At 44.1% G+C, this 12,941-nt stretch overlaps 1 protein-coding gene across 1 annotated transcript; it reads left to right on the top strand.

The window, feature by feature from the left end:
• Window positions 1–1,823: 1,823 nt before the first annotated feature.
• Window positions 1,824–6,112, top strand: RCVRN (recoverin). Its single transcript, XM_053453481.1, has 3 exons — window positions 1,824–2,284; window positions 4,829–4,940; window positions 5,621–6,112. The coding sequence occupies exons 1-3, from the start codon at window positions 1,904–1,906 to the stop codon at window positions 5,731–5,733; spliced, it is 606 nt and encodes a 201-aa protein (XP_053309456.1). The 5' UTR covers window positions 1,824–1,903; the 3' UTR covers window positions 5,734–6,112.
• Window positions 6,113–12,941: the final 6,829 nt, after the last annotated feature.

Here is a 12,941-nt window from a genome sequence, read left to right as displayed (position 1 = left end):
CCAACAGAGAGTAAAACCACCAGATCGCGGCGTCCGGCTACGTTTTACCTTCTGGAATTTTAAATTGCAGACCGGGTCACATGACGCCAGGCGAAGCTGCCGATAGGCTGGAAGGTTCGCTCCGAAAAGAAAAGGTTTCTGTGATTTTTTTTAAAAAAAATGTTATTCTGGTATTAAAACCTTAACAGATTTTAGAGGAAAATATAATATAAAAATATGCGGCGCCGTAGAACTTCAGTAATTATCGAAAATGTAAGAGAATATCTTTTTGTTTGGATATCACATAACGTTATCGGCGGGGATAAACTGTGACCCCTCGCAAACAATCACCATAGTATCCCGGAATTATTACGAAGTAGAAGCAATGAAATAAGCAGGCGGAAAAAAAATAAAATATATATAAAAACTTAGGAAAAAAATAAAAATCACATCGTTTAAAATGAAGAGCCTGAGCCGGCAGAGGAACGGGGGAGTTTGTGATGTTTTTATTATATACACAAACGTGAAGGCTGTCTGACGAGCTGTAATTACTTATCTTGGGAAAAGGTAAAGCCAATTCGCATTTATAACGCATTCCTGCGTAGCCGCAGAACCAAGGCAACAATAAAATATTCTTCTAAGATTAGACGTCATTACACACAATCACGGGAGGCATGATTTGCTTTGATTTTGGTTGCGAAAGATACGTTTAAAAGCTGGCTATAAAAAAAATGAAAAAAAAAAATCCTAACTTTGGATGGAATTTGTTCCCTGAATACATTGTAACTATAGTTTGAGTTTCAAAGAAAAGGACGATAATGAAGTAGACTCCCTGCCACGTTCAAGCAGAGGCGTGGAAAAAAGTCTTGACGAATCTAGCGAGCAAGCGTGCTTGGATCCTTTCTTGGCTTCTTCCACGGCTGGTCTGAAATATTTTTACATTTATTGGGAATAAATAACATTTCTTTATGGAGACGGATAAAACATATTTCTAATGGACGGGATACAGAGGCATGTATTTTCATCTTATACCCCCCCCCCAGCTCTACACGACATGGAAACGTCGACATTGGAAATAACAGCCCGCTTCATTGTTTAACGCTCCTGTGAGTGCGCGAGATCGATCGGGTTTACAGTAGGAGGAAAGTCTTACGCCAGGCCACCGATGCCTGTTTACGGAAGTGGATTTAAAACACCCGGAGAAGTATTTTTATACGCGGACTTAGAGATGCAGAGGTGATTGGAACTCGCGGTAACTCGTACGGGACCAGCTCTCGTATCTGGGACACACGGCCTTTGCCGTCCTGGTCATTTGAGGACAACGAGGAATTCATCACCACAAGAGGACCTTACGGCTGCTGCAAAATATTAAATAGTATTAACCCTTTTTTTTCCCATGGACATAAAACGCTATCCCATATCAGAAGGGTGGTCCGTTCTAGTATATGTGGGGTTACATTGCTTAGGGAGTTTGCGGGAAGTCTCGAGGGCCACCAAAGAGCCATTGGGTCACACCAAGATTAACCCTCGGAATGAATCACAGAATATTAAACTATAATCGAAATAAAATTCTTACATGGTATAGATTCGAAATTAAAACTAAGCCAATCATGGAGGATATATCAGTATCTATTCACAAAGATACATCATGTTTTTACCGAATCAGCACAAAACTCATCTACTTCTACGCCACATTGCGATTGGATTCACATTATTAATGAACTAATTTGAACGCTCGAGTCCTGCGGTATCACAAAGTGAACATCAGCCACCGAGTGACGTCTAAACCTTTGTAATCCTAAAAACGCCTTATCTGGATTTACCGTGTGCAGAATCTCTTTGTCATTGCCTCCTTGAGCGCTGTAGTGTAGGGCAATATAGGTTTTTGAAACCTTTAGTAAATAAAATTTGAACCGTAGTCAACATGGGGAACAGCAAAAGCGGGGCTCTTTCTAAGGAGATTCTGGAGGAACTTCAGCTGAACACCAAGTTTACCCAAGAGGAGCTGTGCACTTGGTACCAGTCTTTCCTGAAAGAATGTCCCACCGGCAGGATCTCCAAAAAGCAGTTTGAGGGTATTTATTCGAAATTCTTCCCGGACGCCGATCCCAAAGCTTACGCTCAACATGTTTTTAGAAGCTTTGATGCCAACAACGACGGCACTTTGGACTTTAAGGAATACATGATCGCCCTTCATATGACGTCATCTGGAAAGACCAACCAGAAACTGGAGTGGGCTTTTTCTCTATACGATGTCGACGGGAATGGGACTATCAGTAAACCAGAAGTGCTTGAAATCATCACGGTAGGGTATTCAACCTCTTTTACATCTCACAAGCACAGGATATATCCTCAGGCAGTCTAAAAACTGTCGCTAATTCTCTAGAGAGGAGTAAAGGGTACACGGAAGTAACGAGATAGGTTTCAGTAGCCTCAACTCGACATGGTAGAACATGGCTGCATCTAGGAAAACGTGGTGAAGGTCAACACATGCGCCTTACGATGACGAGGTCACAAACATCTACTAGGGTGCATACTGTCAACGTTAGGATCTACGGCTTGGGGTACAACAAAAACATGAGGGTTATAGAGGAAATAGGTGATGCACCAAACAAAATAACAAAATTAAGCGGAAAAATACAGGAAAAAAGCAAAAAAATTATATGTAATACAAACATTTTTGTATTACTGTTCTTCCATAAAGTATATATATATAAAAAAATAATTCAGCTGTTCTTTTAGAATTTTTAAAATACAGGTGGATTTTCTTAGGCTGGAAACACAGAACTAGGTCACAATAACACTTATATTTTTTTTTTCTCAAAAAAAGGTTGACAGAGATCTCATAAAAAAGTTAAAGATTTACAAATATGGCGCATCATTGGAATTGCATTTCAGTTCCTGTACGCAGCGCTCACAAAATGAGCTTAAGTGATTAAGAAAGCATTACGGGAGTCAAAAATATTGCCTTTTTACGTCACTCTTCTATATAATTATATAACGTATTTCCCTGGGAGTTAAGCATTTAATTAATTCATGGCTTCTGCAGTAAATCACCCGGGTCCCGCTAGCCATAAAGCACCAAGTCTGCATTAATCGAGTGGCAAAGTTTTATATTTCCACTCATTTTCCTGTTTTTTTTTTTGGTTTATAGTCTACTTAACATAAGAACATTTTAATATTTGGGTTTGATTTAAGAAGAATATTTAGCTTTGCCATCTCTTGCTATTTCCAAATGGAAAATGCCGTTTCTTGCTTTATATCCCACATTTTTCTCTTTGACAAATTCATGGGAGCCAGAAAACGATCAACTCACCGGGTTTCCTTGGATTCCTACGATTTATCCATGAATAATAAGAACTTTTTAGTGAAATACTGTATTTATTCTGTGTAATTCAGCATTATGTCAGACGGATTACGCTAAATGCGTCGGGACTGTAAAAGGCCAAAGAAATATGACGCTCGACTACATGTGGTGGGTTTACGGAGAGGTGGAAATTAGAAGGTGATAACCCGGGTGCTATTTTGTGTTACAATGTAGCAATCTCATTCTTTTTGTTGGCCAAACCATCCTTCGACCCTCATATCTCGAATTATCCTCTAGTGCTGTAGGTTTCAGACAGTTTATCATGAAGTCCGATCCTTTCCTATCTGCTCTGAAGCTCTGTCCATTCCACCTTGTCCTTTGGCGTCTTCCATATGGTTTCTCCACTCAAGGCTCCCTCCATGGCTGTCGCCATTTTCTCCTTTCTACAGTCAATGCTCCCCATTTACGATGCCCCCTTCTGCCTTCGCTCTCAGCATTGTGCAATTAATTACTAAGTAGCGATGACTTCCAAAAAGATCCACTGAGAGTCACCGGCGGGATCTCTTTATGTCCCGATTTATTCCCCGATAATCTACAGAATACATATTCCCCTGGCACAGAAAGGATGTAAGGAAGCGGTATTCCGTCTGCTAGCGCGCCATGTTCAATTATCATTAGTAGAAATCCTGAAGCCTTTTATACCAGATTTATTCGACTCTTATAAAGCATGGGGGGGGGGGTAAAACAATCAAAATATACCATGTCTGACCCATACATTTCACCCACTTCCCTACAAGCCGCCTGAACAAGGAGAATAAGGGTTTCTAACAAATCTCCAAAAACATAACTTGGACACGTACCATCCATGTACCGCAACATTGTGAGAAAAGACTCTTTTTGTAAATTAAGAATTTTAACATTTTTACATCTCCCCGAATAAAGTCAGGGATTAGGTCCAGAAACGCGTGTTTTCTAAAAGTTTGGTGCGTTTTATATTCTTAAGAAATTGGTCATAGACAGCAGACACTGAGGGGGTCCACACAATATTTTTTACACGGCAGATAATACGAAGCAGCGCACGTCTATCGTCTCAGAAACCGCGGTTACCCGGTTTATCCGGCTCGGCTCAAATGATATATTTACATCTAAGATTATTTCAGAAAATGACTTTTTGAATAATAGAGGCTGACGCTTTAAATCTGTTCCGCGTTGTGAAGCCCCTATTAGAAGCCTGGGTGCCGGCATACATTACAGGGGGCCGACGGTAGTTGTTTAACCAGGAGAAGACGATTAATCAAACACAATGGGCCATAAAGCAGGATTTTCCCCGTTTCAGTCATTTTCCTATTTTATCCTTTCACCATTTATCATTCGCGTCGCCCAGCGGACTGAGCGCAGCTTTTGCGGCCGGTTACGGGGACGCTCCGTCTGGTTTAATACCCGGTGACGACGTGTCATCGCTGGATTTAATGCCTGCTCGGTGCTTGCGATATTTCACTGTGCATCTCGTTAACCGTGTGATAAATGGACGCTTTCTTCCAGGCAATATTCAAAATGATTACTGCGGAAGACCAGAAGTCCCTGCCAGATGACGAAAATACCCCAGAGAGGAGAACTAACAAAATATGGGATTTCTTTGGAAAGAAGGACAACGGTGAGCACAATACGACAAGTTAATAAGTTCAGCTCAGGCCCATGTCTTAGGTCAGACCAATTATGGCCAATTCGGCAGCCTAGTTAGACAATTTATTACGCGTTGAAAGAAAAGCCAAGCAATCAAATGTTTTTTCTAGAAGGTCCTGCGTTTCTAAAACTCTCAGGTCCCCCCAGATTTTGTGTCATTCAATGTTGGGCATGCCGAGGTCCCTTGCTCACTGATGACCGGGCGCAGTAAGCTCCGAGGATCGCATGGATCAGAGCGACCATGACGTCCTTCAGCAGGAGACCTTTCCATCCCCATTGCCCTTAAAAAAGGTCATCTACTTGGTGAAGACCACCAAGAATCTCACCATAACCACCATGCAAAACAATAACAACAAATAGAATGTGAGTTTAATGTTACGAGTCTCCAAGACTACAATGTAGAGCGTAAGTAGGGCGTATTCACTAAATAATGAACCGTGTGTGACCTTGGTGATCAGCATAGTTTGTGAATCTCAATGTAACTCACCGCTACGTGAATTAATCTCATTGACTAACGAAAGGCACTTAGCTTTCCATTAGGTTTGGTTTCCCGTAATTCTAAGATGACTTTTACCGAAGTCCGAGCTTTAAAAATGGAGGAACGGTGGTGGAACGCCAGAATTAATACGCCTTTCATTTTGTTTCCCCCAGATAAACTCTCCGAAGGGGAATTTATCGAAGGAATCATGAACAACAAAGAAATCCTTCGTCTGATTCAGTTCGAGCCTCAGAAAGTCAAGGAGAAACTAAAAGAGAAGAAGTAGTGGAGCGGGCGCCGGCCGAACAATACCATAAAGACTGTCCATGCAGCCATTTCACTCCATCAGCCAGAGAAATGCAGATTCTAGCAACATGTGAACTCATCTCAAACACGTGTGGCCCTTAATCTTCATTTACACGATACACCAATGCTCGCGGCATGTACCGGCGCGCTCTCCGTGTTGTAATGAGGCTAACTAATAATCCTTAGATTACAGCTGAAGCCGTTTTAGAACTTGAAGGTCATACTCCGTAATCTCATTACAGCTTCTCAAAGACAACGACCTGCAAAATATACAGAGGGGGGTGTATAGCGCCCCCCCCCCAGTGTTACAAAGCGGTGCTGTGTTGTACAAGGTGCTGGAGCATTATGGGTCAAAAATAATAATAAAATGCTACAACTATACAATATCATTTAGCGTTGTCGAAAAAGCATGCATGCGGGGGGGGGGGAATTTTTTAATTGTGTTATGTCAACCAGTGCAACAAAATATGAGTTTTTCTTAGAACTAGAATCATTTTTTTTAGCTATTAATCATCAGATCGGCTGATATGAATTATAAGTTTTATAACAGGAAGCTTTTAGCACATTATTAGTCGTCGGTTGCTAAGAGAAAGACAGAGCCGCATGTCGGGCAACCTGTTAGCTCTGTATTATTTTTTGAGGTTTTTTATTCAGCTAAAGGCCAAGTGGATTTAAAATAAATTAGAATTTGGTTTTAATTCCAAACATTTGGCTTCAGATTGCCGAGGACCTTCGCCCCCGGAGATCACCATGCTCCTCATCAGTGATCGGTGATTCTTTTACCCCAACATATCAGTGACGTTTTCGACGTTAATCCGTTTTATCCACGCGCTGCATGTCTAGGTGTTGTATTTATTTCGCTTGTGATGGGAAGTCGTTACAACAATAAAGTTTTTCTTTGTATTCCAATTTCTGGCCCTCTCTCGTGAGACAGGCAGACATCGGTCCCTGGTTGTATTCGCCTCGGTAGCGGAAGTGTTGGTGCGGATACAACCGCCGGTTTCTATTCTGATGTGTGTCAGCGTCCCCGTAATAATTACTTGCGTGGAGAGAGACTCCGCAGGCTTTCTCGGCGGCTTGTGGACAGTTTGACACGTCTACGAAATAAAGCCAGGCTTTGCCACAGCCTGGGCTTCTAAAGCCAAGAAGTCAATGTTTGGCCAACACTCTGTTGGGTTCAGTATTTGGGAACCGCTGGGCATTAGCGGCTGATCACGTTCCTCCCCAGTTTAACTCAAACCCTGAACGCCCATCACACAACAGTAGCTAAAATTATAGGAGAAGCAAAGCTTCCCAGTCTAAATCAGGGGTGTCCAACCTGCGGCCCTCCAGCTGCTGCAGGACTACATCTCCCATAATGCTCTTTCAGCTAAGGGGCTGACTGAGGAGTATGGGAGATGTAGTCCTGCAGCAGCCGGAGGGCCGCAGGTTGGACACCCCTGGTCTGGATCCAACATGGAAGAGGTTCACCTCTTCAGTTTACTTGCTACAGATTTTCCACCGCGTGATACATAAGAAACAGCGTCCTTTTGGTGACCTGACTTGTCATGATGATGACCTGAGTGTACATGATGATGTCTGAAATGATCTCTCTAGATGAGGGGTCTCCAAACTGCAGACCTCCAGCTGTTGCAGGACTACATCCCCCATGTTCCTCTGCCAGCCTCTGAGCCGAGAGGGCATTATGAGAGATGATGTCCTGCAACAGCTGGAGGGCCACGGTTTGGAGACCCCTGATCCACATGTTTTTATAACCAATACATTGTGAGTTCATTCACAGTCTCGAGTCTTAACTTACTTGGAGGTAAGACGATGCGTCGAGGTTACAGGATCACGTGAAGCGGGACGTACTTGGATCACGCGTGGTCCTCGTCCGGTGGGGATGCCGATGTCGCTTGATCCAATTGATGTTATTTCCAGGCAATTCCTCCGCATCTGTTTGAAGAAACAAGAGAAAGGAAGTTTAGGAGCGTTGAGACTTTATTTACACCTCAGAATCTCCAAGAGAGCCGAGACATCAACCAAAGGTACATAATTTTCTTTTTTTATAATAAAACATTTTAAAAAACTATTTTTTTCCCAGCTACGAAGACAGATTGGCCACTGGCCACCTTATCCGACACATCCAAATAAATCCAGAAAATTATCGTTACAGCTAAAAAAAAAAAGGGGGAAATTTCAAGAAATAAAAACTGAACACCAGGGGGCGACACTTAGAAACCCACAATTTTCAAAATTGTACATAAATGATCCATTTTCACCGCCTGACACCCAAAGTTCACAGCATCTAAAAAAAGACTATTTTGCTGGCCATTCGTTATCGATCTGAACCCCTAAATTCCTGGCAAATTCATATATCCTGAAGCCAATATGTGATTTAGTCCACCCTGGTTGGGGGGTTGTATTTGCGGGGTCTGTTCTAGATCCTCGGTGTATTTGTAGCCTTGCTAGGATAATACATGAAAATCATTTGATTTCTGAAAACCCAGTGAAGTCATTGCATTTATTACATCATCAGATTAAAAAAAGTCCATGGAATTTGGGGCTATTAATTACACATAGGTCGGGGCTGGGGCTTTAACGCCTTCTTTCACACCAGTCACCCCCCCCGCCCAATATCCCCAGCCGACCCATTACCTTAGGAGCTGAGGAGATTCTGGCGGCTGGCGGGGCTGAGGAGATTCTGGCGGCTGGCGGGGCTGAGGAGATTCTGGCGGCTGGCAGGGCTGAGGAGATCCTGACGGCTGGCGGGGCTGAGGAAATCCTGGCGGCTGGCGGGGCTGAGGAGATTCTGGCGGCTGGCGGGGCTGAGGAGATTCTGGTGGCTGGCAGGGCTGAGGAGATTCTGGCGGCTGGCAGGGCTGAGGAGATTCTGGCGGCTGGCAGTGCTGGCGGAGGTACTGTGTGTGGCACAAATGGGGCAGAAAGGGGGAAATATGTCTTAAAATTACCTCACAATCCAGCTATATCCCTTACAAAAAATTACTGCAGTTTTTTCTGAAGTAATACTGCAGTTTTTTGGACATGAAAAAACTGCAATACTGCACTTTTACTGCAGTATTACTGCATTCATACGTCATGTTGCAAACCTACAGTTTTACTTCAATGTACTGCAACTTTATTGCATTTGTACTTCCTTACAACAATAACTGCAGTAAAACGGCAGTACAGTGAAGTACAAATGCAGTAAAACTGCAGTAAATGTGCAGTAAAACTCCAGTAAATGTGCAGTAATACTGCAGTAAAAGTGCAGTATTGCAGTTTTTTCATGTCCAAAAAACTGCAGTATTATTTCAGAAAAAACTGCAGTAATTTTTCGTAAGGAGCCGTGTCCGGTTTATTACCGCTTGTTGGTGCATCTCCCCTTAATACCCTTCTATGGGGCAGATTGCACTTTGCAGCTCCGCACAGAGGTTACTAATACCTCCTAAATGTACCCTGCTGGGAGCAATATGCGCCCACAACGGACCCAGTCAGGGGGGTATCTGTGGGTGCCTCAGTCTGATTAACCCTTCATTTGTATACCTGTAGATAAATGTAACATAGTAAATTGATACATTCTCCGTCTACACAGCATAACATAATCGCGCACTTTTTGCTTTTTCTAGTAAAATGTATTATTATTATTATAATTTGTTTTATATAGCGCCTTCATATCTGTGGCGCTGTACACCGGGTGGACATCTGCCAGTGAATCGTTATTTTTCAGGGGCCGAGACATTTTGGGTTTCGGGTGTTTTTAAAAATTTTCATTTTTTTTAAAAAAAATACAAGGTCTAAATTAGTTCTATTTTTCCGCTAAATATTCTCTCCCAGATAGCATCCAAAGCAGGCCCCCGATACCTCTCCTTTTAACTGGGATGTTATTTGGGGGCACGAGGAATACATTCCTGAAGGTTTTATGTTTTTTTGGAAAATAACACCATTCTGGGGTTTTTCGCACGCGCCGTTATAGACATCTTTCCGTTCGGAAGCCTTCTTAATTTGTTATTCTGATGAGCTGTGAGAAATGTTAGTTTACCCCGGCGTGGGTATCAGTGGCACATAGATACATCCTTGGTTTTGTCTCTTCTCATGGTCTTCATCTTCTGGAATGATCCTCGGCTTTCGTGTCGCTGTGCTTGGCACGCAGATGTTAACGGGATTTATCATCTTAATTGGGATCTGCGTGCCAATATCCTGCGGGCGCCGCGCCAGCTTTATCCTGGCACAGAATTCCGTAGCGCCTGCCCGAGGAGATGCATCTTAAAGAGAAGATAGCTGTGTAGTAATAATCAGTGTGAGAACGGGCTCTCCAACGCATACCGAGGCCGGCGCGGTTTTATCTCCTCTCTCCGTTCATTCGGCAAAAAGCTCGGTGTTTCTGAGCAGGCATCGCGTTTCGGGTTATTCGTGAGGGACCTTGAAGCCCCGTCCTCTGCGTGTCTAACAGCGTGCTCATCAATCATAGGGAATGCGAACAGGTAGACAAAATCATGCGAGACGAGACAACGTCAGATGAAGTTCAACGCGGGCAAATACAACGTTACGCAGCTGGGACGGGGAACCTGCGTGATGATGTCATACAGGAGAGAAATGTGTGGAAGGAGGCGCCTGAATCATCTCTGAAAGTCTATGGCGTGTTCATGAGGCTCGAGCTCAACCGTCCAGAACGCGGAGTCCACCCAACCATCCCACACGGGTGTCATGGCGTCTGTATGGCTGGATCCCCCCTAATATATAATAGTTAAACTTGGATGGGAACTCGGTAGCCCAGTTTTTTACAAAAGCATGCACTTGGCAGATTCATACAGGTATCGAGTAGATAAGACCCCACCGAATCTATGGGAAGTAACGTCTTCCCGTAGAGATTATTGCCACGCGCTCCCCACCCAGACTGGACATCACTCGGTGATTTAGACCTTTGCAGCTTTCATGTTTGGCCCCCATTCCGTCTCCTTCTCCATCGCAGAGTAAAACGACCCAAATCTTTTTTCCCCTTTGTATTCACCCTGGCCCTGTTGGAGAACGAAAAGCGTTTTCTGACCCCTCCGTAACCCTCCTTTGCTTTCTGTGCGGAGACTCCGGATAATTGTCTCGTACGAGACTCCTTGCGAGGAGAAGGTTAATGTCACGTTGGAGAAAAGAAAATGTAATTGTTCACAGAATCGGTTCAGCTCGCAGAGCAATAAGCGTAATAAAATCCAGGCGTTAACGAGGAAAATTAATCGGGAACCAGAATTAAAATGAGTGAAAGATCGCAATTAGCCCTGATTGGATGATGGGGTATTTAACTAGGAGCTAATGTGCCATTTCAGCCGTGTTTCTGATAAAAAAGCCATTAAAAAGAGCTAAAGAAACAATGTATCCAGCCCTAATATTTACACACAGATAAAGCAGGATAGCCGTACAAAATCTGATTGGATAGACCAGGTCATGTCATTGAGAAAGCCGATGATGTCACCATATAGGTTGCCTAATCTGAGAATGTATGACATCATCCGGATCTCTGCCAATCAAAGCAGCATTAAAATAGTGCCAGCTATTTCCGTTTAGTTTTTTGCCAATAATGCTCAATTCTCTCCAAATAACTGAACTTTTTTTGTAGTAATACCCACAGATTTTATTATGCGTCTCCTCTTGTGTCGTGTCGCTGTCACGAGTGATGCTCTGTAACCATTGGCAGGGATACGACGTATCAGGGCCGCCGTTCTTTAATAATACACCTGTATATTCTCTCTTAGGTTATTGGTGGAGGACTCGGCCCGTGTTGGACCTGCCCCAGCAGCTGCTGTAGACCAGAATATTGTCCCAGGTGGTGAGTGTCGGAACGTCTGGTTTTAGGTGGCCAAAGGGGCACGGAGTTACCCCTCTGCAAACCGGTGACCGTATTGTGATGAGCGGTTGAACCAGTAAGTGAGATGACGTGGTAACCGACCTTTCAATCATCTATAGCTTGGAGGAGAGACGAGAAAACAGAGAGGATGCAACTGAAATATTACAAGAAGTACTAAGGAGGATCCGGAGGCCACAGTCTAAAATGAGAGGATCTGGGGCTTCGATGTGATCCTAGGAAAAGGTTACTTCACTGACAGAGGTGGACGAGTGGAAAAGCCTCCCAGCAGAAGTGGTAGAGGGTAAAACAGCGAGGGAATGTAAACCTGCATGGGATAGACATTAGACATATGGCTCCAAACGAGACTGATAAAGGTTTGAGTCTTCACGGCAGGAGACTAGATGGGGGCCGATCTGCCGGGGTAAATGGCTGTTGTCTGCAGGTAGGGTTCAGTGAGTATAGCTCTCAGGTCTCTTGTTGGATGGGGTAATTGTCGGTGGCAGCCCCCTCGCTGCTGGAGATTGATATCCGTGCGGAATTAACTTCTAAAAGCCTCGTTGGGAAACGGCAAATAATTGAAGTTCCAGGTTTTCAGCGAGTTCCGAAGCATTCTATTTCCTGGGGGGGGGGTGAAGACGGGATACGGGGAAGGATCGATCCGCTCCGTGAAGACGCTGGTATGACCCCTCCTTACTCATCTCTTCCCGGTGAATGATTGATTTCACTTGGCGAGGCTGACACATTGTTATTCATGGGAAGGAACCGGCGTTATCTTGAAGTATGAGGCCTGTCAACGTGTCTCCACTACTCGCATCACACGACACGCTGCTCCTTAGAGAGGCTAACCCTCCGAAACCCATACGTTGCGGTGCCTGATACTGACTCACCTGCTGCGGGGAAAAAATATAATAAAAAGTCAGGAAAGAAACCCGTCGGGGGGGGGGCTGTATAATTTCTCTTTAAACTTGGCCTCCCTTCAAGGAAAGTCTCCTGCGAGGCCGCTGCCAGTCCCAGTCATCCAGGCACTTTTAAGGAAAGTTATGCGCTTGGATTTCATCAGCTCGTGGCAGCGTTCTTCAGACAATTAGGTATTTTGTTTTGGAAAGGGTTCCGGGTCTCGCGGCTCCGCACGTTCAGTAAGAGACGACCCTTCGTCCCAAAAGTCAGATGTAGGGGAGGAAAAAAAAACCCCTCAGCGACTGATGCTTTCTCCCGGCAGAGTCGGGATGTTGGCGGCCGGCGAGCGCGAAGCATAGAGAGGAAATCGAGCGTTTTATCAGAATTTCGTTCTATTGTTTGTTTTTTGGCGCTGAAACATATGAAGCCGTTTCAGACTTCAAAGGGGCAGCGGAGAAGAGTGTTTCGTAATTTCA

Source organism: Spea bombifrons, chromosome 13 (assembly GCF_027358695.1).
Source record: "Spea bombifrons isolate aSpeBom1 chromosome 13, aSpeBom1.2.pri, whole genome shotgun sequence".
Taxonomy (NCBI): Eukaryota; Metazoa; Chordata; class Amphibia; order Anura; family Pelobatidae; genus Spea; species Spea bombifrons.
Note: the sequence above shows the minus strand (reverse complement) of the source record. Positions and strands in the feature narration are given on the sequence as shown.